This window comes from Chlorocebus sabaeus, chromosome 16, assembly GCF_047675955.1.
Source record: "Chlorocebus sabaeus isolate Y175 chromosome 16, mChlSab1.0.hap1, whole genome shotgun sequence".
Taxonomy (NCBI): Eukaryota; Metazoa; Chordata; class Mammalia; order Primates; family Cercopithecidae; genus Chlorocebus; species Chlorocebus sabaeus.
In genome coordinates, this window is record NC_132919.1 from 76,167,217 (window position 1) to 76,192,562 (window position 25,346).

At 51.8% G+C, this 25,346-nt stretch overlaps 1 protein-coding gene across 1 annotated transcript in view; it reads right to left on the reverse strand.

Annotated features, from left to right (window-relative positions):
* The window catches only part of DNAH17 (dynein axonemal heavy chain 17), a 150,434-nt gene extending 132,925 nt beyond the window's left edge, over positions 1–17,509 (reverse strand). The window contains exons 1-13 of the mRNA XM_008013099.3: positions 17,410–17,509; positions 14,795–15,165; positions 12,822–13,015; positions 11,740–11,932; positions 11,423–11,522; positions 11,093–11,178; positions 10,728–10,853; positions 9,862–10,014; positions 9,653–9,739; positions 7,498–7,665; positions 7,108–7,224; positions 1,966–2,231; positions 1,001–1,196 (exon numbers count right to left, since the gene is read on the reverse strand). Of these exons, the coding sequence (XP_008011290.3) occupies positions 1,001–1,196; positions 1,966–2,231; positions 7,108–7,224; positions 7,498–7,665; positions 9,653–9,739; positions 9,862–10,014; positions 10,728–10,853; positions 11,093–11,178; positions 11,423–11,522; positions 11,740–11,932; positions 12,822–13,015; positions 14,795–15,139 (2,031 nt within the window). The 5' untranslated portion in view covers positions 15,140–15,165; positions 17,410–17,509. The remainder of the gene's footprint in view (positions 1–1,000; positions 1,197–1,965; positions 2,232–7,107; positions 7,225–7,497; positions 7,666–9,652; positions 9,740–9,861; positions 10,015–10,727; positions 10,854–11,092; positions 11,179–11,422; positions 11,523–11,739; positions 11,933–12,821; positions 13,016–14,794; positions 15,166–17,409) is intronic.
* Positions 17,510–25,346: the final 7,837 nt, after the last annotated feature.

Genomic DNA, 25,346 nt, shown 5'->3' on the forward strand with positions numbered 1-25,346 from the left:
ACCTCTGCCTGGAATCCTGCAGGGGCTGCCATCTTGCTCAAACTAAGCTCCAAGTCCCTCTGTGGCCCATGGGGCCCTTCCTCATCACCTCTCTTCTCCTACGACCTCCCCTTTGCCCACTTCCCTGCCCCACTGGCCTCCTTGCTGCTCCTGGACCTCACCAGGCTCTCGTGCCTCCTGGCCTTTAGCTGTGTGCTCTGCTGCAAGGCTGTCCCTTCCATCTCTACTCATGGCACTCTGACCTCCCACAAGTCTCTGCTCACATCTAAACTTGCACCTGCTCTATTGATCTTCTTAACCTGCCCTTCCTGCTCTTCCTTCTGTGGAACCTACTGCACCTTCTACAGCATCACATGCTTGACTCCCTCGTGAACGCTAACTGATCATCCTCCCCGCCCTCCTGCCAGGAGGTCGGCTCCAGGAGGGCAGGACAGACAGATCTCTGAATCTCTGGCTCACTCATTTACCCCAAGCACATACACATAGTAGGTACTCAGTAAGTATTCAGTGAATGAAAGAATCAATGTTAGTGAATGGGAAGATTTCCAAGGAAGAGCTACATCTCTGGTTTCCCTGCCTTGCCCCGTGTAGGTTGGGCAGCTCTGGGGCTGATTGTAGGATAGGGTTCCGTCCTCTGTTCTTCGGACTTCCTGGGCTTTAGCCACGGAACCCACGTCCCAAAGCCCACGAGTGTGAATTCTCCCCACCGTGCCTGCCTCGACCAGCCAGCGCATTTGTATAGATTCGGCAAATACTTTTCTTCCTCCCAATTTCAAACTGATGTTTCTTCTTGGGATCACATGAACGCTTTCAAGAATGTCAAAATTGCTTCTGCTTTGCTTCATGTCTTAAATATACCCTGGACATACTTAAAAAGTGAAGCTTTAGGCTAACTGTGATATAAACATCGACCTCCATAAATCCGCGCTGAGGGAACCTTGGCAGGCCCTGCCCCCAGCTCCCAAGGAGCCTTTGACGGGTGCCCACTCCTGGCACCCACCGCTTTGCTGAAGTTGACGTGGAGGAGGTTGCTGGAGGCGTCCCGCAGAATTAGCGGCTGCCCCAGGTTGAAGTGGCAGTCCTGGTCCACGCCCGCCACCCACTGCTGGTAGATCTTCTCGCGGTGGGACCTCAGCAGCTCCATCATCTCGTCATACTTCTGATAAATCAACTTGGCCTCCGCCCCAGACATGACCCTGGAATCAGAGTGGGAAGGTGAGGCCCCATGGACATCTCCTGTGGGGTCTCTTCGATGTGTCCCATTGCTGCTGCCTGATCCGGGGTGCCGAAGTGGCCAGCCACCCATTTACTCAAGGCTCACAGACTGAATATGCAAACAAGCAGTGGCCAGACCAAATGTTCAAACGGAACTCGGACCTGCAGTCTGCAGCCACTGGCCCAGGAGGCCAAAAGAGAACCCATGCAGCAACCAGCTCCCGACTGCCAGCCCCTCTCCAACTTTCATTCTCCCTTCCAACCTAGGGTCAAAACAGATGAAAGCAAATATGCCCCCCAAACGACTGCATAAAAGCCTCCCCCCTCTGCCCGGTCAGCTGCATCGGCCTCCCCAGGCCGAGACCTCCAGCCGGGCCTCCCCTGCAGCAGTCCCTGTGTCCACCATGAAGCCTCTCCAGCCCTGGCTGTCTGGGAGCCTCGGCCAAGTGCACGCAACAGTGGCTCAGCCGACTGCACACACAGCCTCTGCCTGTTCCTGCCTGGGTGGTCTTCACGTCTACCAGGCTGGTGGGCAAGGGTGGGGACCAGCCAGCTTCCCCCTGAGCACTCCCGCCGAGAAGACGTTCGGGGAGGAGGGAGGACCCGACAGGGTCTCTTCTGGGCTTTTGCTCTGGGAGGTAATGGTCTGGTCGACAGCAGGGGTGGTCCGGCTCAGGGCTGGGAAAGTCCCTCTCGCTCTCCCGCGCCATGGAGGCGGGGTGACTGCCCCTGGCCAGGGCTGTGACTCACGGGTGTTCGATGTGCGTCAGGTGTTTCATGGACACCTCCAGCCTCTCCTGCAGCTCCAGGCTCCACTTGAGCTGCCCGGCCACGGGAGGCATGTTTTTGTGGATCAGGGGAATTTTGCCCTCCTCGGAGGCTGCCATCTGGGCATCATACAAGATCTTGGCGTTGTCCAGCTCAGCGTCAAACAGCTCCAGCATGACTGAATACCTGGGCACCACCTCGGCAAGAATCAGGGGCCGCTCCAGGAGGCCCCCACACATGTACAGGAGCTGGGGAGAAAGGAGAAGGGAGCCTCTTCGCCTGAGTCCACTCCCCTTCCCCAGCCTGTGGCTGTGGACAGAACGAGCAGGGCCAAACTTCAGAAGCGTGAGAATGTGCACCTTGCCAAAACAAAAGAATCCATCGGAACCTTTCTGTGTGTGTCAGCTGACTCAATGGGTGCCTCTATGCTTTTCCCATTGACTTAGGCCGAGTCCACAAATACTTGACTTGTAATCCCACAGGATAAATAGGTCCAAGACCTACGAGAGTTTTTTCTAAGCCCAGGAAAAATCAGAATTCTGGTGAGGAAGATTCAAGCAATTAAATAGGCTGAGTACCGTGGCTCACGCCTGTAATCTCAACACTTTGGGGGGCTGAGGCAGCAGGATCACTTGAGCCCAGGAGTTCGAGACCAGCCTGGGTGACATAGCAAAATCCTGTTTCTACAAAAAAAAAAAAAAAATACAAAGAATACATGAAACTAGCTGAGTCCAGTTCTTGTATTCTTTTGGGTGTACCCTTAGAGTTCCAGCTACTCAGGAGGCTGAGATGGGAGGATCACTGGAGCCCAGGAGTTTGAGACCAGCCTGGGTGACATAGCAAAATCCTGTTTCCACAAAAAAAAAAAAAAAAAAAAAAAAAAAAAAATACAAAGAATACATGAAACTAGCTGAGTCCAGTTCTTGTATTCTTTTGGGTGTACCCTTAGAGTTCCAGCTACTCAGGAGGCTGAGATGGGAGGATCACTTGAGCCCAAGTTCGAGACCAGCCTGGGTGACATACCAAAATCCTGTTTCTACAAAAAAAACAAAAAACAAAAAAAAAAAACCAAAGAATACATGAAACTAGCTGGGTCCAGTTTTTGTACTCTTTTGGGTGTACCCTTAGAGTTCCAGCTACTTAGGAGGCTGAGATAGGAGGATCACTTGAGCCCCAGAGGTCAAGGCTACAGTGAGCCAAGATTGCACCACTGCACCCCAGCTTGGACAACAGAGTGAGACCCTGTCTCCAGAAACAACAAACCCAAAACAACTCCAAGTAAACAATTTTAAAACAGCCATAATGTTGCATGTATACACCTGGGCTTCTACTCTGATAAGGATAAATGGGGAAATGTTTTAGTCACAAGGATTATTCCTCTTAGGAAGAGCACTGCCGCTCTCAGGGGCAGCTCAGGCAAGAAAACCACCATCAGGAAATGTGTTTTGCTCTGAAAAAGCTCTGGGGGGTCAGACCAAGTGGGTGGGGGCCAGAGACAGGGAAGACAGTCTCACATGAAACAGGGTCCCCAAGCGCTGGGTGTGAGTAGGAAATCGTGAGAGTTTCCTGGGGCTACCATCCTTTGCGCCCGGTGGGGCCAGACCTGCTGCGGGGACCCTGAGTCTCAGACTCGCCCCAGACTTGGGTCTGAGAAATGTGACCACTGTCCCTAGAAATGGCCGCTGGAGGAAAGACTAAAACATGACCGCAAAGAAAGGGAGATTTTTCAGGCCCCAAAAAGTACAGATTTCCCAAAGGCAAGATTGCAGCTATTTTAAAAATAATTGTATTTTTCAAAATTGTTCAAATACTTCCTGACGCAAATTCTGATTTGTCCTGGGCTTAGAAAAAAAACTGTCACCCTCGGACCTATTTGTACTGTGGGTTGTACAAATGGAGCAGCTGTGGACTCTCAGGCAGACACGGAAACGCTGGTGTCCTGCCAGCTACCCGCTTCCTCCAGTCGCCTGCTGACGTATGAGGTCACCAGTTTCACTTGTTCAAAGCATTGACATGGGGCAGTTGGAAAAAAAAAATGTTCCTCTTAATAGTTTATGACCATCCTGTCCCAGCATTTTTTTTTTTTTCTCTCTCTCTTCCCATTTCTCTCTCCTCCTTTTCATGTTTATATCGTTTTTGGCTTAATGACTTTTGGAAAGGAAGCGAATTCTATTTTCTGCCAAGAGGAGACCATGTGGAAAATTGCTCTAGAACGTTCCTGGCTGTGTGTGAGTTGCTGATAATGAGAACTAAGTCCGGAAGAGGCAGGGGATGGAAGGGACAGGAGGGAGAGAAACCCCAGGGGCCTACTGTAATTAGACACAGGGTGGTCAAACCAGGGGGGAATGTTCTCAGGTCAAAGAGAAAGGCGAACAGATGGCGACGGAAATGGGTTGCAAGAGTTATTTCTCCCCACCCTCCCCTTTGTTTTAAATCGAGCATAAACATACTGTGAAAACTTTTTTAAAGGAGACTCTTTCTTTTAAAGCACAAAAGCCCGTCTTGACCCTAACAGTGGCTGGGGATGTGGAGGGGAAAGCCTGGGGCGGGATGACTGCATTTGTTCCTCGCTGGCTGTGTTCTGCAGAGGCGGGGTTGGGTTTCTTCCAGGACCTCCCGCTCCTCACAGGGTAGGGGCCTAGGTAGGGCTCCCGAGGGCTCCCAAAGCAGACTTGCCAACCCAGCTCCCCTCCCACTGCTGGATCCCCCAGTGAACTCTGGTGGAGGTTCAGCCCAGACCCATACGATGGTCCTTATCTGCTCTTTCCTTTGTTCCAAACTAGATGTAGGGGGCGGAATCTCCATGTTGGGGCCAGTGAGACTCTGGGAACTCGTCTGGCCCTGACCGGGTGACCAGTTACTTAATTTTTCTGATTTTCCTCATTTGCACAGAAGCAGGGGGTCACAGCACTCCCCTATGGAGCCGGCATTAGGGGTGCAGGAGCTGCAGAAGTCAGCTATCTGCCCGCCCACCCAGCCCATGCGCCTGTGCCCCATCTTTAATTTTAGAGACCCAAAAGTGAGGTTTCCAAATGAAAGAATTGGCTCCACTGGGACCCTTCTGTGCTCGGGGCAGCCCTAACGCTTTTGTGTTATCCTTCAGGGGCTCCACGTGGAAGGCTTACGCTAGAGTGAAACTACCTCCCAACAACATCCAGAACAACCAGCCTCCCTTGGCAAGAGCCAGTTCTGCACTGCAGGAAATACTCAAAAGCGCCTGCCCTGGGCTAGGCTCAGTTCTAAGGGAACTCAAATCCAGTGCCTGCCCTCAGGGAGGTTACCTTCTAGTTGGGAAGACAAGGAACACACAGACATTAGTACCTAATTGAATATGAAATGAGGGAGGGCCGTTGCTGAAAAGGTAAGGCAGGCTGCTGCTGAAGGCACCAGCCTGGGGGGCATTTGAGTAGAAGGAAGGAAGTGAGGACCCTGCAAACCAGGGATGCAGCTACCTGGGGAAGAGCCTTCTGAGGAAGGGAACATTGACAAAGATTCTTTGCTTGGCCAAAGATTCTCATCAGGGTCTCCATCCTCTACCATCCCCCAGGGGATGTCTGATTATCCTAACCTGCCTCCAGCTAGAATCTTGAAGTTGGTTTAGCCAGAATCCCCCAATCCCTGATGTCACCTCTAAGTATTTTTCCATCCACTGACCCCCACCCTGCTCCTTTGCTGGAAACTCCTACTTACCTGCAGTGTATTCAAAGTGGAGCTCCATCGCTCTCCCTACACCTGTATCTACTGCGACGGTATAAATCGTGAATAATGTCTGAATCAAGTCAGCCTCATCTTGCTTCAACAAGTATAATTGAATAATTTTTTCAACCACAGCAAGGCAGTGCTGTATTAATTTGCATTCATTGATATTTTGCCTAGAACACCAACTCGATCCAAGACTTACTTGATCCTTAATTTGCGGAGCTTCAAATTCCCATATATTTGCATTTTTGCAAGAGTGTTCAAAAGGGCAAAGGAACATCCTGACATTTGTGGGGGAGAGATCTTTGTCCTCAGGAATCTCAGCCCTGACATCTCCTGAAAGATGACCACCAGCCCAGGTTGCCCGAGCCAACCCAATTGCCTTCACAGTCATGGGAGCTGGTCTGGCCCAGCGGTTCAGATCAGAGGCCCTGGAAGCAGTCAAGCCCAGAACTCATGCGCCTGGGCAACACAGCAAAACCTTGTCTCTACAGAAATAAAAACTAGGCCAGGCGTGGTAGCTCACGCCTGTAATCCCATCACTTTGGGAGGCCAAGGTGGGTGGATCACCTGAGGTCAGGGGTTCAAGACCAGCCCAGCATGGCAAAACCCCTTCTCTAGTAAAAACACAAAAATTAGCCAGGTGTGGTGGCGTGTGCCTATAATTCCAGCTACTAGGGAGGCTGAGACAGGAGAATCGCTTGAACCCAGGAGGCGGAGGTTACAGTGAGCTGGGATTGCACCACTGCACTCCAGCCTGGGCAACAGAGCAAGACTCCATCTTAAAAAACAAACAAACAAAAACCCCTTAAAACTAAAAATAAAGAGAGACCCCAGAGACCTCCCTTGTCCCTTCTGCCATGTAAGGACCAAATGAAAAGATGGCCATCTAGGAACAGAAGTAGACCCTCACCAGACACTGAGTCTGCTGGACCTCCCAGCCTCCAGAACTGACAGAAATGAAATGTGTGTTGTTTAAGCCACTCGGCCTACAGCAATTTGTTACAGTGGTCTGCATGGACGAAGGCATTGTATAAATTCAGCTCAGTGGGCCAAAATCTGCATGAATTTTATTTTTACACCCACTTTACCTCTGTAACTTTCACTCCTTTCGAGTAGTGGGAAAACCAAATCAAGAATAAACGGTCCCCTTTTTTCTTAGTGAACGTTAAGAAGTATCAGTAAAATAATGTCATCTCACGCTCACGTGCTCCTCTTCCTCTAAGATGTGGCAGTAAGAACCATCAGGAACGACACTGGGTGTTCACTGCTGACTGACTCCGAGGCACAGGAGAAAGGGCCCTCCCTCCCTGGGCATCAGCTCTACATGGAGAGGATGAAATGGTCTCCAAGATCGTTCTCGACATGAATCCAGTGCCAAGGCACCAGGCTCCAGATCAGCCTGAGTGCCCCCTGCACACTTACCTTTGCAGAGGACTCAATAGAGCTGCAGTCCTCAAATCCTTGGCAAAAGATCGTGGCCAGCCTCCTATCCAGGTCTTGGATTTTGATCTCAAAATCAGCATAATCATGGTCAAAATTCTAAAGGCAAATGGAAATGTCAACCTCGTAATCAGCGTGCAAAGCCAGCCAAGGGCACCCTCTCCAGCCCCCGCCCCTGCTGAGAGGACTTGGGACTGGGGCGCAGCTCAATGTGCTCACTGTTGCGGGGACTGTGCTACACAGTTTTCAAAGTGTTGGGATCACCCGGCACCTGCTTTCTCCGTGTGCCCTCCCATCACTCCCCTAAGCTGGTACTGAGGCTGCTGCTGTTCTCACCGAGTTCGCTTCATCCAACCCTGCCCGAGGACCTACCGAGTCTCCAGGGTCCAAGGGATCATATTTGCAGTCAGCAAAAACCTTCACCAGCTCAAAGACCTCGTCATAGATCTGGGTCACCAGGTTCCCGAGGAGGTTCCCACGCACGCCCCCAAGCTCGATTTTTTCCAGCTTCAGAAACTCAATCGCTGTTTTATAGAGTTCCTAGTGGAGGAGAAAAACAGTCAATTCATCTTCACAACCAAACTCACGGGTCCAGTTACAGAACTAGCTCTGACCCCAGGCAGGAGAAGCTGGAGAGCGAATTGTCCCCAGGAGACACCACCGTGGGGGTGGGAGGACACCCTCTGTGACTGTGCTGTTCTTTAAGCAGATGTCCCATTGCCTGCAGAAAGAGGGGATGGAAGGAAGGGCTCTGAACTATCTACAAGGTGTGAATGAGGAGGAGCTGGAGAGGGTCAAGTTTGGGATCCTGTCCTGACCCTAGACTGGCCAAATCGCATCTCTAAATAAATCACACTCCACTGGGACCTCCGTTCTCTCTGCTGTGGGAAGCGGTTGGAATGGTGAAGATTTCTACGCTCTTGCTAAGCTTTAAATTCCCTGCTACCTGGAAGACCATCCTATGCAGAGCGTCATGTCCTGAAGGTGATCCAAGAGGAAAGTGGCTGGGATGCCTGGATGGACACATGTGTAGAAATTCTGCTTCCTCACAGGTGTGGCTCATGCCCCCTCTCCCTGAAGTGCTCCCTGACTATTTTGCCCCATAGCAATGCATTCCTTCCCAGAGGCCTGGTCTGCCATCTGCATGGCTTGCATTTACTTTAGTCACGTGCAGGCCCATCCCGCTGGTTCTGTGTGTGCGGTTCTTGTTTCCCAAACGAGGTCTCCAAGGCTCCACGGATGCTCTTTTGTGCCCCTGCACATACCAGGCACAGTGCAGGCAGAGTTTAGACTGGAAATCTTCCTGTGAACTTGACATCACTCCCCTAAACCGGTGCTGAGGTTGGTGCCATTCTCCCAGGTCCAGAAGCATCAGGCCACACACCACCACCACCCCAAGGAGAAGCACAGGCACCGAGGGCCAGCAGCTCTTAGCTTTTCCACCCGACGCAGAGGATACAGACGAGGCTGACATGCCCTGTTGTCAGGGGGTGGACAGCAAAGCCATTTCCTCCACCTCCAAAGTCCCCTCCTGCCCAGAATCTTCCTTCTGATTCAGGAATCTGTCATGTGGGAATCACAGCTCCTTGTCCAGAAATGTGACTGTAACCCTCCACGTTCTCAATCTGGGAGATTTCAGGCATGAGTCCGCACTCTGACTGCAATTCTGAACTCCTGAGCGGGCCTCCCTCCCCTGTCCCCCAGGAGGTGTAGATGAGAACTGGACGAGCCTCTCCTAAGCTGCCAACAATGGTGTCCACTCTAAAGTCAATGCTTTACGGTTCCAGGATGATTTTCCCCTTTTAAAGGATGTGAGTTATACAGTTATATGTGCACAAAGTTTTGAAAAATTACACCATGCAGAAGATACAAAAGACAAAACTTTCTTGCCCTGCCCTGTCTTGATCCCTCTCATCTCTTCTCTCCAGAGCCCCCAGAGAAAACCGCCTTGAAGCTTTTTTGTTGAAACAGGGTCTCACTTTGGCACCCAGGCTGGAGTGCAGCGGCGCAATCATGGCTCACTGCAGCCTCAAAGTTCTGAGCTCAAGTGATCCTCCGTCCTCGGCCCACCAGAGTTCTGGGATTACAGGTGTGAGTCACGGGGCTGGGCCATGCACCATTTTTAAGGTTTTATCTGCTGTGTGTCACTCTGTGTATCCACATGGTGCTTACACCGGGGCCTTCATAAGTCTCCATTTGTAATAATCGAGTCCCACTAAGTGACTGCTGTTGGCCCCCAGGCGTCCTGAACGCAGTGGTTTAAACTTATCAGTAACCTGCTCATGACAGAAGGCATGAGACAAGGGGAGAAACACCCAAAGTGGGTCATTTTTACTCTTGGCTAACAGCTCTGGGCATGGTGGAGGCTGCTGCAAAGCCTTGGTTTCCCCATAACAGATGTTTGGGCCTGACTTATTTTCTGCCTGGGGGATTATTGTCAAGGGGGATAGGGATGGACGCTGCGGGTGTCCTAGGGTAGGAGCAGTCTGGGAAGTGGAGGTTAAGATGCACCCAGTTCTGTTTTTACCTCAATGGTCTGGATGCGGTGGGAGAAGGAATTCATTCTGGAAAAGGCAAGAGAAGAAGGGAACTCCCAAGGCACGGGCTCTTTGTCCTTAGAGGAGAGAAAGAGATGAGGCGGCGTTTGCTTCAAATGTCCCCACTTTCTCAAATGTCGGGGCCCATGTGAACTCGCTCGTGTCTCGCCTTGGCCCTCGGCCTGCACGGAAGGGCTACCTTAAAGAAAAGCTTCATGTTCGTGCAGCAGAAGTCGTACGTCTGGTAGAGCTCCTTCAGCACGTTCACGGCCAGGGAGATGCCGCTCAGGACTTCCTCGATTTCGCCTTGCAGGCCCTTCAGCACCTCTTCCGGGCTCAGGAAGGTTCGTGTCTGGGTAAAAGAGCAGACAGACATCGAAAGCTCTGACAAGCCATTTGGAGTGATGTCCAGGCACGCCACCTGCAGGAGCCGCCATCTGTTCTGATGTGTGGATGTCTGAAGTAACCCCTCCTAGCCATCCACTGCTGGGCCGTTCTTAGGGGACCGAGCTGCTTTCCCCTCCTCAGCCCTTCCTCCTTTGCCAAGGCTGCAGCATCACGGACGGGGGTCGCAGATGACAGGCCCTCCAGGGACAGGGGACCCCAGTGCCCTTCTGGTCGTGAAGATGGGGTCACAGCGTGGTTTTAATATACAGAGGTGGCCCAGGGGATACAGCCCTTCAGCTCAAACACTGTGGCTGGCTAGTGGGTGCTTATGAATGGGAAGAAGGAAAGAAAGTCTCTGCTAAGGGAGACAGGGTAGCTCAATGTGGGGTTAGAGAGACCCACAAAGCACTGGACGGGTCTTGGGGTGCTGGGACTCTTGGGGCAGACCTCCTGCTCCGTCCCCGTCTTCCCTTTCTTCTCCCTCAGTGTTCTCCCTAGAAGAACTTAGGTAGCCTCGAGGAGGGCTCCATCTTGGCTCGGGGCCTGAAAAGGCTTGTGCCGATATCTTGGCCTGCTCTCAAACTGCTGGGGAACACGGGCAACAGGAAAACAGTGAACCGGGAACGGGCCCCAGTCAGGAGGGGAGGAAGGGGACCCGGGGGGCAAGGGGAGGGTTACCATCTCGATGATTTGGTTGCAGAACTCCTGCAGGATGACGATGATCCTGACAGGTGTGTTATAGTACTCAGAGGTGGCCCAGATGAAGCAGATGGTGTCCAGCACCTTGGCGATGAAGGTGGGGAGCTGGGGGGAGATGGGCCCAGGCACGCTGGAGGGGACCGGCCTCTGCGTCTTATCCCAGCGTCCCAGCCCTCCCCTTCCCATGGCTGTCACTGGGCATCCAGAAGAGGGTCCCCAAGGAGGAGGGGAGAGGCAACTCCCTAGGCCCACACATCTGATGACAGCCAAGAACCCCACGGCCCCACATGCCTTGAAGAAACAAGACCCTCCCCACCAAAGTCAGCTCTGCCTTGCCAGCACACCATCGTGAAGTCGGCTTGCTCCATCTCCTCCAGCAGTATCCGTAGGGGCTTCAAATAGAGCACAATGTCGTTGGCTTCCTTCAGCCCTGCACAGAACAAGAACAAGCTCCCACCGGTAAGGAGCGGAAATTGCTCAGAAAGGACGCGGATGCGGCTCCCTGTGCTGAGACCTGCTCCCTCAGGAAACGAGGCCTTTCTCAAGTGGAGGGGGCTGAGAAAGCTGCTTGCAGAGAGAGGCCAACGTCCTAGGGTTGGCGACAGGCCTGACCCAGCCCTCCCGGGAGGCACGGACAGCTTCGTGCAGAACTCATGGCGGGGTCACAGGCTCACCTTCCGTGACGTTGGTGTAAACGTTTTGCAGGGCTGGCCAGTAGCAGCTTTTGGCTTTCTCTAGGATCTCAACAATCTTGTTCACTTTGGGTCTGTTTAGCTGAGAAGGGGAGAGAAGATCCACCTTTCACTGACCTGGAAGACCCTGCGGCGAGGCCAACCTGACCTTGTGGCTGGCTGGGGCTGCCGAATTTCCGCAGGTTATCAGAGCCCTCAGGTCAGGACTCCCTGGGAGGTAGGCACTGGGAGGCCGAGAGCTCAGCCAAGTCACCCAGCTGGGACGATGCTGCAGCCTCACAGGACAGAGGAGGCCGTACCTGCTCATGGATGCACTTGAGGTTCAGCAGCCGGGCATCCCAGAACTCAAACTCCACCCGGGGCAGGGGGTGCAGCCCGTCCAGCAGTGCCTGGGCTGAGTCTTTGCTCAGCACATCCCGGATCTGGTGGGACCAGTCGATGATGATGGTCTCAATGGCGTGCAGGAGCGAGTTGTCCAGCGAAGAGGGGATCCTACCCGATAGAAGGTTGGGGCGTTGCTCTCATGGCGACACACACATGGGTCCCCCCAAGCTCTCCCCTGAAGCCTTCTGCCCACCAATCCCAAACCACCAGCCGTAGCACTGTCTGGTCTTGTGTCCCTGGTGCCTCCAGCCACCTCAGGGAGGCTAAAGAAGTTCCCAAGACTCCCAGCTAGGAAGAGACCCCAGGGAAACAACGGGTGTGGTCAGAGATGCCAGTGCCCGGAGGCGCTCACCTCCAAGGAAGAGGGAGAGAATTAAGCAAACCCTATTTAAAACCTATTCAAGATGGCTCCTCTGGCGCCACCACTGGGCATGGTGCTTGAGGCTTTGTGAATGGTCAGTGGAGGACTTGCCCATGTGAAGCAAGCATGGAACAAATTGTCACGAGGGTCTCACACGTCAGGGAAGTTGCAAATTATGGCGACAGGTGCGAGGGGACACCTTGGAGTCCCTTGGGCTTCCCAGGTCCTCTGGGGCACCGCAGCCCCTACACAAACTTGCATGTACCTGCTGAGAGTCCCTCCCACTCCCACTCACTGACCCTGTCCCGCATCTTAAAGCTGTGCCTCCTGTTTCCTGGCCATGCTAACAGGTGGGGCACCCTCTGCATGCCCAGTGGTGACTGGACCAGCACATATGTGTGACCCGGGTGGGGTGGCAGGTGCAGGTGCCAAAGCCCCAGGGGCTTCAGAGCCTGCTCCCTCCCTTCCCTGCTTCCATCTTCCTGAGTTTCAGCACCATCTAATGCACCACCTTGCCCTGCTTTTCCCTGGATTTAACATGTGAAGTCACTCTGCAGGGAAACAACAGGTGTAGAAGTGTCAAGCCCACGCCATGTTCCCACCCAGCGGCGGGGGGAAGCAGCTGGGCCCACACACCTCTCCATGGACTCCAGCGTGCCGTCCAGGCTGCCCAGGTGCTCCGGGATGGGCAGCAGGGTTTTGCCTTTGATCTTGCCACTCATCACAAACATTTCGTTCTTCAGCCTGTGGACCTGCTTCACGATGTCTTCCGAGACCACCTGGGGCCATCCAGCCATGTTCTCACGTTGGTTTAACAGAGAATAGAGGACCTAAAAGGAAACACTTCTGTGGTTCCACCTCCTGTGCCTTCACCAGCTCGGCAACTGCACAGAGCTGGGTCCCCAGGGGAATTCCAAAGACCTGGCGTCTGGAGCCCTGGGAAAACTGGGTTCTTCTTCCAGGAGAAGGTGGGACCAGTCATGGGGTTTATACCAGCTGCCCTGTCCTGGTGGTGCCAAAGCCATTCCCAAGTTCTTGCACCCCTAGCACACACTCTTTGCTAAAGGCCTAGGAGGATTGTGGTGGGTCAAGTTGTGTCCCCCAAATCCATCTGCTGAAGCCCTGACTCCCAGCACCTCAAAATGTGACTATTTGGAGACAGGTTCCTTAAAGAGGTGAGTAAGGGCTGGGGGCAGTGGCTCATGCCTGTAATCCTAGCACTTTGGGAGGCCGAGGCGGGTGGATTACCTGAGGTCAAGAGTTTGAGACCAGCCTGGCCAGCATGGGGAAACCTCGTCTCTACTAAAAATACAAGAGGTAGCCAGGCATGGTGGCGCATGCCTGTAATCCCAGCTACTTGGGAGGCTGAGGCAGGAGAATCATTTGAACCTGGGAGGCGGAGCTCGCAGTGAGCCAAGATCGTACCATTGCACTCCAGACTGGGCAACAGAGCAAAAACTCCAACTCAAAAAAAATAAATAAAAATAAATAAATAAATAAATAATAAATAAATAAAGAGGTGAGTAGTTAAAATGAGGTTACTAGGGTGGGCCCTAGTCTGACGGGTGTCCTTATGAGGAGGGGAGATTAGACACGCACAGAAGGTCGACCACGTGAGGACACAGGGAGAAGATGGCCATCTGCAAGTCAACGAGAGAGGCCTTGGGGAAAACCAACCCAGCCGACACCTTCATCTTCAACCTCCAGCCTCCAGAACTGTGAGAGTGTCTGGTGCACAAGCCAAGCACACAGGCCCCTGTGCTACAGACGAGAAGGGTGATGACCAGGAAGGCTAAGGATACTCCCATTCTGGAGGTCCGACTCCCCAAAGTGTGTCCCTCCCCCGACCGACACAGTACCTGCCAAGGGTGACAGCAGAGGGACACATAACGCGACACTCCATTTTTTCCCCTTCTTTAACTCATAGTCTCAAAATTGGGGAAACCTATCTGCCGGTACTCAGTCCACGCCTTCCCAGGCCATGGGCAGCAACCGCACCCGGCACAGCACAGCAGTCCCGGTGCCGTCCGGAAAGAACAAGGGGATGCACGGGGCTTCTCAGATTTCAAGGGCACGAGCACCACCTGGAGGTCTTGTTAGACAGCAGGTCTGTGGCTGGGCATGGTGGCTCACGCCTGTAATCCCAACAGTTTGGGAGGCTGAGGCAGGAGGATCGCTTGAGCTCAGGAGTCTGAGACCATCTTGGGCAACAGGCTATTTTTTGGTGAGACCTCATCGCTACCAAAAACTACAAAAATTAGCCAGGGGTGGTGGTGCACGCCTGTGGTCCCAGCCTGGGAGGCTGAGGCTGGAGGACTGGTTGAACTTAGGAGGTTGAGACTGCAGTAAGTTGTGCTCCCACCATTGCACACCAGCCTGGGCAGCAGAGTGAGACCCTGTCTCAAAAAAAAAGATTAAAAAACCAAAAGCAAGCAGGTCTGTCTCAGCAGGTCAGGGTGGACGGGGCCCAAGCACCTGCATTTCCAATCCCTCCCCAGCTCTGTGGCTGCTACTGGCCCAGGGACCACAGGTTGAACAGCAGGACTGAAGGCCACTCCCGAGAAGTCAGCCATGCTCGAGACCTCCGACGCCAGCCTGGATGCGCTCACCTCCTCCACCACTGCGATCAGCTGGTCCACGGGCGTGGGGCTGATGTCACCGTAAAGGAGCCGGGCCTTGTAGTTGTCCTTGTTGATGTTATCGGGCTTTGTCTTGATAAAGTAAACCCCTTTGGACTTGAGGGACTCGGGGAAGCCCAGGCAGGGTACGATCATGCCGGCTGCATTAAGCGTCAGCACCAGCACCCGGACGTCAGGCTTTTCAAAGAACTCTGTGAACAGGGCCACGTTCTCCTCGGCGCCTATCAGCTTGCTCCACTTGTCCGGCTTGAACTTTAGGAAGACGGAGGCAACTTCCTCCAGATACTCTAGTCTGACGTCCGGGGTCATTGTCATCTTGGCCTTTCCTTACACAGTGGTATCTGTTAAGAGTGCAAGAAGCAGGTGCAAACTGTCTCCCGGGCTCCCTAATTTCCCACCCATCCCTGGGACCGCAGGAAATCTCTGTTCTACTAGAGCAGGAACAAGAGTTGGTTGTCAGTGTGCAGTTTTTAGTTGTGGATGGGTTGGGGTGGAGAGAGATGGGGAGGGGTGCTGTCTGTGTGCTTTAGCCGGTGCTGGCACCTGCCCCGGCCCCACCATGGGGGGTCTCCCAGGAGTGAGGCTGCCCAAAAGTGGTGTGTGCTTATGCTCCTGTGACCATAAAGTTCAGAGGATGGGAAAGATAGAGATCAACACTGGAGAAAAAAGAGAAAAGGAAATGATCACTGCCAGACAGTGTGTAGGGGATGGGATAGGAAAAGGCAAAACGAGAGGCTGGAGGGTCAGGTTGAAATGTCCCGGGAAAGCAATAAAAGACGTCGCAGTTTCAGAGTATATGGAAAATGCAAGAAGGAAGCAGATCCCATGTGCAGGCAGTGAGACTCAGTGCTGTTTTAGCCCCAGCCATGGTACACCTTAACTTTTACCCTGCTCTGCACCCCCCCTTCTCCCTCCAGCCCCCAGCGTGAGCCCCTAAAGGAATCAAGCTGCAGATTCCCGACAGACCCTTCACAAGCTTCTCAGATGCCCAGAGGCAGGGTTAACTAGAGAGTTGGAGGGAAGGGATCCCCTTAAAGAACACCCTGAAGTCCCAAAGTTTAGGCAAGTGAGGTCCTCACTGTAGGCATGGAATTTAAAGTCACACCCAAACACTCAGTTATCAAGAGAGAAGGTGTGTCAATATTTTTAAAAATCAAAATGAGTGCAGACAAATTCATGACGAACAAAATATCAAAGTTTCAAATATAAAGACAGGCTCTGGCAAGAGGCCTGGGGTGGGGGCCTTGGAGGCGAGTTCTCCAAGGGCAGGGTTGAATGCAAAGGGTCGCCTGATGCAGTGTTTTCATTAGTCTGCGAGGTAGGGAGCTCCTGAATTTCTGGGGGAACCCTAGGGTACTTGGCTGCTCTGGGGGTCCGTGGGCTGGGACTGGCCTGCTCCAGACCCTGGCAGCTGCTGAAAAGCATCAGCGTGGACAGATGACGCTGGAAGCACTCACAAATTCTGCCTTTTGGTTTGACCCAAGCTATTGCTTTTAAGTTTGTAACAGCATACAGTTCCCCAAAAGACACTGATACCATGGAAGAGCTTGTATTTCACCCTGGCCGCTATATATCGGCAAAACAACTACATGATGGGAAGCAGTAGTGGGCAGCATGCTATTCAAATGGTCTAGGAGTTCTTCAGGGCACCAAACAGCTCTGTGAGAGGACTTGGGGAATATTTGGCCAGCAAGTGGCAGAAACATGGCGGTCCATGAGCAAAGCTGCCCGATTCAAGCATATCTGTGAAAGGAAAAGGGGACACCACTAGGCAAGTAGGAGGAGCACCACGTGGCATTCACGGAGATGGCTCATTCACCAGGTTCCCACAGGGCTTACAGCACGCTGCTGCATTAATCTCCATCCGGATCTCCAAGACCCGGGGAGGCGTCACGTTCTCACTTCCTATGGGGATCAGGAACTCAGGGGAGCCCGAGTCCTGGAAGGTTCCTGATTGGAAGCCTTGCCAAGCTGGCCTGGCAACTGGACTGGAGGGAAATGTCCTCTGGTTTTACTGATTTGGTGAATTTGGGCTTTCACAACATCATCTTTTCTTCTAAGAGCGGCATGGGGTGGGCTGCCTCCCAACCCATAATGTGTGTGGGCTGAGGGGCCCCTACACCCCGCAAGTCTCTCGCACGATCAGGCAGTCTCATCTCAGGCTCCCACCCAGCCGTTTCCCGGGGTGAAGGCCAGGAGTTCCCGGTTAACAATAGGGTTGTCCCACACCATGCTTCTGGAGGGGCAGGGACGGCTTCTCTGGGAGGTGGCCCCTGCTCCAGGCCCTCAGGACTCCACAGGAGGAGCTGGGGCTGGAGGCTTCCAGGAGAAGCCAGGAGGCTGAGGCAAGGCTTTCCCAGGAGCAGGGAAGAGTCTGGAGCCCTGGAAGCGACCAGGTTAGTAGGGGGCAGCCAGCCCCAGGGGCCCAGAGCCATGACCACTCCCGGTGGCAAGCAGAGCCACTTCCAGGGTAAGTGGAGGGTCTGCCGTCTGCCAGGGCCTGGGTCCCACCTCCATCCTCTGAAAGCCTCCCTGCTCCCTCCAGCTTGGCTTCCGAACCCCCAGCATGATTGAAGGCTGCTCACCAGCTTAAGGCAAACAGCTTCTCCCACAAACTGATGAGCAACTCTTTCCCAAACCAGGAAAGAAAATGGCTCCCTTCCCTCGAGGAGCTTCAACTGCCACGGAACTTCTGGAAGTCTCCTCAGGGTACCTGGGGCTTCTAGAACCTTCCCCTTGGGACCCAAGTAACCAATGATCACACAGCAAATGAGGAACCAACTGTCACCCCACAGTGGAAAGGCTCTTAGATGATCATTTTGAGGGAAGGTTGGAGGGGGACAGGGTCATGCTCTGTCACTCAGGCTGGAGTGCAGTGGTATGACCATAGCTCACTACAGCCTCAAACTCCTGGGCTTATGTGATCCCCCCACCTCAGCCTCCCAAGAGGCTGGGACGACAGATGCACACCACCACACCCGGCTAATTTTTGTACTTTTTGTAGAGACGAGGTCTCACTCTGTTGCCTAGGCTGGTCTCAAACTCCTGGCCTCAAGCAATCCTCCCAAAGTGGAAAAGAAGACATTATCTCTGTTCACAATGAGGTGATCTTGTATGTAGAAAATCCTAAGAAATCCATAGAATCGTAGAGCTAATAAAGGAGTTCAGCAAGTTTGCAGTATATGAGATATTTGAAAATTAATTATATCTCTCTATAATTATATTAGGAAAATCTGGTGATGAAATTTAGAAAACAATTCCCATTTACAATAGCATCAAAAACAACAAAATACTTAGGAATAAACTTTTAAAAGAAGCGTTAAGACTTGTACACTGAAAACTGCAAAACATCATTGAAATAAAGATGACCTAAATCAATGGAGACATGCTGTGTTCATGGGTTATAAGATTGACAATTCTCAAGTTGATCTACAGATTCAACACAATAGATTGACAATTCTCAAGTTGATCTACAGATTCAACACAATCTCTATTAAACTCTCAGCTGCCTTTTTTGTAGAAATGACCCTCGATTTTCTAGGGAAGTGTGAGGGAACAAAAACAGTCAAAACAACTTTGAAAAAGAACAAAGTTTGAGGACTCACACTTCCTGATTTCAAAACTCACTATAAAGCTACAGTGACCAAGACAGTGCTACCAGCCTAACAATAGACAGAGATCACTAGAATAGAAGTTCCAGAAATAAATGCATACATTTGTGCACAACTGAGTTAGCAAAGGTGCCAAGACAATTCAACGGGAAAAGAATCACCTTTTCAACAAATGGTATTTGAACAAGAGAATATCCACATACGGAAGAACAAAGCTGAGCCCTTACCTCACACCATCTACACGAATTAACTCAGCATAGATTAACAGAATACAAGAGCCAAATGTAAGAGCTAAAACTATAAAACTCTTAGAAGAAAACACAGGAGTCAATGTGACCTCAGATAAGGCAATGATGTCTTATATAAGACACCACAAGCATAAGTGACCAAAGGAAAAAAGTTTAACTTCATCAAAACTAAAAACTTTTGCACTTTGAAAGGCACTCCAAAAAGAGAAAAGATGACCCATAGAATGGGAGACAATATTTGCAAATCATATCTGACAAGGGACTTGTCAAAATACAATAAAACAACCTAATTTTAAGAAGAGTAAAGGATATAGATATTTCTTCAAGAAAGATACACAAATGACCAATATGCACATGGAAAGCAGCTTAATATCTTTAGCCACTAGGAAAATGCAAATCAAAGTAAAAAGAACTTCAGTGAGGTCCCTAGAGTAGTCAAATTCATTAAATAGAATGGAGGTTGCCAAGGGCTAGGGAGGGATAATAGGAATTTATTTTTTAATAGGGCTGTTAGAGGCATTTGAACCAGAGCCACTCCATTTTGAACAGGGTCTGGGTAAAATGAGGCTAAGACCCACTGGGCTGCAATCCCAGGAGGTTAAGGCATTCTTAGTCACAGGGTGAGACAGGAGGTCAGCATAACATACAGGTCATCAAGACCTTGCTGATAAAACAGATTGCAATAAAGCAGCGGCCAAAACCCACTAAAACCCAGACGGTGACGAGAGTGACCTATGGTCATCCTTACTGCTACAGTCCCACCGGCACCGTAACAGTTTACAAATGCCACGACAACGTCAGGAAGTTACCCCAGACGGTCTAAAAAGGGGAGGCATGAATAATCCACCCCTTGTTTAGCATATCCTCAGGAAAAAACCATAAAAAGGGGCAACCAGCGGCCCTCAGGCTGCTCTGCCTATGGAGTTGCCATTCTTTCATTCTTTTATTTTCCTAATAAACTTGTTTCACTTTATGGACTCGCCCTGGATTCTTTCTTGCATGAGATCCAAGAACCCTCTCTTAGGGTCTATATCTTGACCCCTTTCTGGTAACAGGGTCAGAGTTTCAGTTTGGGATAGTGAAGAAGTTCTGCAGATGGGTGATGGTGGTGTTTTTACAACAATGTTAAGCGTACTCAGTGCCACTGAACCATACACTTAAAATGGTAAATGTTATGCTATGTGTATTTTACCACACAAAAACCCCCCAATTCATTCCCACTAGAATGGACAAAATTGAGAAGACAAAAAAACAAAACAGAACAAAAAACCAGGCACAGGTAAGGATGTGGAGGAACTGGCACCCTCATCCACGGCAGATACAGTGTAAACACTGCAGCCACTTTGGAAGTGTGACAGTTCCTCAACAGGTTAAACATGGGGCTACCAATTAGCTACTCCTCCTAGGGATACATCAGGGAGAAATCAAAACACACTCATGTTCACAGCAGCATTATTTGTAATAAACAAAAAGGGGAGGTGAAGGAAGACCTCTGTTCCAGCTCAGAGGGACATGGGAGGGTTGGCAGGGTCCTGCCCCCGGTGGGCTGAGGGCAGCCACATTGGCAGCAGGGTGCCCAGCAGCATCTCTGCCACGTGAGGATAGGAAGGCCACCGCTGAGTTCTCCAGAAGCTACCAGGGAAGGGGAATGAATGGAACAGGCTTGGTACAGTCTTAGGGTGTGTCCCCTGAAGAAGTTGGCACTGTCCCACACCAACATCCAGGAGCAAAACCAGTGCCAGTAAACCATCCCTTCAGTTCTGCATAATATATCACCCCACAGCTCCCAGACACGTGGGAGGGGGGATTCAGGAAGCCTCCTCAAATTCCAGCTGTCACTTGAACCAGTAATGCAGGCCCCTCTGGAGGTGGGCTTCCTCAGCCACAGGTCTGAGGATGAGTATCCCCTTCCCATGGGGCGTTAGGGGCAAGAAGGGCATTTCTGGTTCCAGAAACACATGGTGCTTATTGCAAAGGAGGGCTGGCCAGCTCACGCCCACATTGGCCTAAGAGTAGTCCTGGCTACCGTTTTCTGAGCGATCACCGGGTGGCAGGTTCTGTACTTCATGAGCCTCCTGGATGGCACAGGAAGAGCTCCAAGCTTCTTTAGCTTCTGCTGGTGGCCCTGCCCTAGACCCTGGGATGTCACCTCCTTCCCCCTGGAGAGGTAGCAGCTTCCTGCTGCTGATCTCTGGGTCACCTCCCGGTCCCGCTGGGCTCCTCAGCTCTCCTGTCGCGCGCAACACCGTCAGCCTCTCCGGCTTGAGGACCCACATGGTTCTTCTCTATGTTCCGCTTAGATACTGTCGCAGTTTCTTGTGGCTGCTATAACAAAGCACCACAACCTTGGGCAGCTAAGGCAACAGAAAGTTATCTCTGCCAGGGGCTGAGGTCTGAATCAACGTGTGGAGCAGGGCTGTGCTCCCTCCGCAGTTCTGGGAGCCTTCCTGGCCTCTTCCAGCTTTCAGTGGCCGCCAGAAAGCAGTCCTTGGCATTCCTGGCCTGTGGCTGTATCCCTCCCCTCATTGTGTCTGTCCTGTCGCAGGCTCTGTGTGCGTGGGAGAAATCTCCCTCTGCGTCTCTCTTACACAGACCCCTGGGAAGGCATTTAGGTTCCCCCCACATAATCCAGGATTACCTCCTCATCTCAAGATTCTTAGTCACATCTGCAAAGGTCCTTTTTCCATAGGGTAGCATCCACATGCTGAAGCCTTAACCCCCAACATGGCCGTATCTGAGATGGGGTCTTTAGGAGATAAAGTCAAATGAGGTCATAAGAGTGGGGTTATAATCCAATAGGACTTTCAGAAGAGAAAGAGCAGCCGGGCATGGTGGCTCATGCCTGCAATCCCAGCACTTCGGGAGGCCGAGGCAGGTGGATCACCTGATGTCGGGAGTTTGAGACCAGCCTGACAAACATGGTGAAACCCCGTCTCTACTAAAAATACAAAAAAATCAGCTGGGTGTGGTGGTGGGTGCCTGTAATCCCAGCTACTGGGGAGGCTGAGGCAGGAGAATCACTTGAACCCAGGAGGCAGAGGTTGTAGCGAGCCGAGATCGCGCCATTGTACTCCAGCTTGGGCCACAGAGCCAAACTCCGTCTCAAAAAAATAAAAAGAAGAAGGAGGATCTCTTTCTCTCTCCACCCTTTGAGGAACAGCAAGAAGTCAGAGTCTACAACCCAGGTGAGGGTCCTCACCAGAACCCAACCATGCTGGTCCCTGATCTCTGACTTCCAGCCTCAAGAACTGTGAGAACATGAATCTGTGTTCTTCAAGCCTCCCAGTCTGTGCCAGCACATGGTTCATTTTATCCGTCAGCTGGAGTGGGCCATGGTGCCCAGATTAAGCATTAATTCTGGGTGTGTCTGTGAGGGGGTTTCTGGATGAGCCTGGCATTTGATGGTGAGCTCGGTAGATTGCCCTCCCCAGTGGGCAGGCAGGCATCCCCTAATCCTTCCAAGTCTTGAATAGAACCAAAAGCAGAAAGAGAAATCCACCCCTCTGCTCCCGGCCCCCTGCTTTTCGAGCTGGGACGTCTCATCTCATCTCATCTCTCTTGCCCTTGGGCTGCTGTGGACACCATCGGCGCCCCTGCTTCTCAGGCCTTCAGACTTGGACTAAACTACACCGTGGGCTTTCCTGGGTCTCCAGTTTGCAGACAGCAGAGTGGGACTTCTCAGCTTTCATGATCACGTGAGCCAATCCTCATGAAACTGCTCTCCCTCCGTCTGGCCTGTTGGTTCTGTTTCCCTGGAGGGCACTGATACACGTGTATGATACGAAGCACAAGCAGTCCAATCCTTTCCTTGTCTCCAATCTCTTCTATTATCTTTCAAACAGCTCAAGTCGCTACCGTCTTGAAAAAGCCATCCTGCTCAAGCTCTTTGCCCTCTCCATCTCTACGCCTCTTCACTGACACATTTCTCTAAAGAATGGCCTGGCCAGGCGCGGTGGCTCACGCTTGTAATCCTGGCACTTTGGGAGGCCAAGGCAGGTGGATCATGAGGTAAGGAGTTCAAGACCAGCCTGGCCAATATGGTGAAACCCCATCTCTACTAAAAATACAAAAAATTAGCCAGGCATGGTGACACGTGCCTGTAGTCCCAGCCACTTGGGAGGCTGAGGCAGAACCTGGGAGGTGGAGGTTGCAGTGAGCCGAGATCACGGCACTGCATTCCAGCCTGGGCGAGACTCTGGAAAAAAAAAAAAAAAAAAAAAAAAGCCTGGAACATCTATTTCTACTTTCCCACTTCTTTCTCACCCCACCACCACTCCCATGTGGCTTCCTCCCTGCCCACTGCACCAGCCCTGGGAAGCCAGAAGAACTGAACTGGAGGGAAGTGATGTATCCTGAATGGCTTAACAGAGGCTGCTCTTAACAGAGCTCGTCAGTTCACCGCATATTGGTCACACCAGGTCACATGGCCACACCTCACTGCACAGGAGGCTGGGAAATGTAGTCTTTGACTGTGATATAGTTTGAATGCTTGTCCCATCCAAATCTCATGTTGAAATGTGATCCCCAATGTTGGAGGTGGGGCCTAGTGTGAGGTGTCGGGTCATGGAGGAAGATCCCTCATGAATGGTTTGGTGCCCTCCATGCAGTAATGAGTGCCTTCTCACTCTGTGAGTTCATGTGAGATCCAGTTGTTTAAAAGAGCTTGGAACTGTGGCTGGGAGTGGTGGCTCATGCCTGTAATCCCAGCATGTTGGGAGGCCGAGATGGGTGGACTGCTTGAGGCCAAGAGTTCAAGACCAGCCTGGCCAACATGGTGAAACTGCATCACTGCTAAAAATACAAAAATTAGCAGGGCGTGGTGATACATGCCTGTAGTCCCAGCTGCTGGGGAAGCTGAGACATGAGAATCGCTGGAACCCGGGAGGCAGAGGTTGCAGTGAGTCAAATCATGCCACTGCACTCCAGCCTGGGTGACAGAGTGACACTCCATGTAAAAATAATAATTAAAAAAAAGATCCTAGAACTCCCTCCTCACTCTCTCAGTCCTTCTCTCACCATGTGATACTCCAGCTCCCCCTTTATCTTCCACCATGATTGGAAGCTTCCTGAAGCCTCCCAGAAGTTGAGCAGATGCCAGCGCCATGCTTGTACAGCCTGCAGAACGGTGATCCAAATAATAAACCTCTTTTCTTTATAAATTACCCGGTCTTAGATATTCCTTTAGAGCAATGCACAATGGACTAAGGCTGGCATCCAGCTGTCCACCCTAGACTTGGAGAGTCGAGTTACTAAATGGACGAAGTGTCCATGGAAGGATTGTCCACAGCCAAACTCCACACACGGGCGTAGGTTCATCCTCAGAGCTCCAGGCAACTCCTTGGAAGCCTCATGGGACCCTCAAAACTTGACATGTACAAAACTGACTTCTGCCCATGCCCCTCCAATCCTGCCATCCCCATACTCCTCGTCTTTCAGGTTCCCTGGCTCCGTGAGTGACCCACAGCTGCTCAGGCACCCAGAGGACCCTCACTGTGGCACCACTCAGTCTTACCTCCTTAATATCTCTGAGCTCTGTCCACCTCCCTCCATGGCTAATGCTCCTGGTCCAAGCCACTCTCACCCTCTCTAGGCCTATGTATACCCTCATTCCTTTCTTAACACCTTCTTTTGTCCCCACGTAGCCCATTCTCCAGCATCTTTAAAAGGCCATCTTTAAAAAGGCCATCTCCCAGGCCAGGCACCACATCTCACACCTGTAATTCCAGCACTTTGGGAGGCCAAGGCAGGTGGGTCACTTGAGGCCAGGAGTTCAAGATCAGCCTGGCCGACATGGCAAAACTCCATCTCTACTAAACAAAAATACAAAAATTAGCCAGGTGTGGTGGCGGGCGCCTGTAGTCCCAGCTTCTCGGGAGTCTGAGGCAGGAGAATGGCTTGAACCCAGGAGGCGGAGGTCGTAGTGGGCCGAGATTGTGCCACTGCACTCCAGTCTGGGCAACAGAGACTGTGTCTCAAAATATAAAACATTTTAATTAAAAAAAGGAAAAAGGCAACTCTCAATGTCAACACCTTGCTTAAAACCCATGAACTATTGCTTCTAGGATACAATTCAAACACCCTCCACGGGCCCTGTAAGATTTGATCCCTGCCTTGTCCACTCTCCCAGGGCGCAATCCCGGCTCCTGCTATAGTCACGTCTGTCTCTTTCAGGTCCTCCAAGACACCTGCTCATCATAGGGTCCTCCTGCCTGGCCAAGAGTCCTGTGTGCGCACACACGTACACCCACACACGCATGCACACTTACATGTGCGTACACACCCACCCCACCAGCTCCTACTCAGGCCTGAGAGCCCAGCTTCAGTATCATTCCCTCTTGTCTCCCCTGTCAATCTCCCTGCTAGGCTCTTTTTATTTGAGCTCCTTGTGCTCCCCTGTAGCACCCATCCCAGCTGCCATGCGTCAACCTAAGTGCGCATTTCTTTTCATTTTCGCCCAGTAAATTCTGTTCCCCTCCTGCTTCAGTGTGTGTGTGCCTAATTCTTCCTGGTCGAGTGACAAGAGCCTGGTTTTAGCTGAATAAAGGAGCTAAGTCCTGCGACACCAAGACACCAAGACAGGGACATCTCCTGGTGACATGGTGACCTGAAGGGAGTTGGGGACATGGCCCCTTGAGCCTCAAACTGCAGCACTTCTGCCAGGCA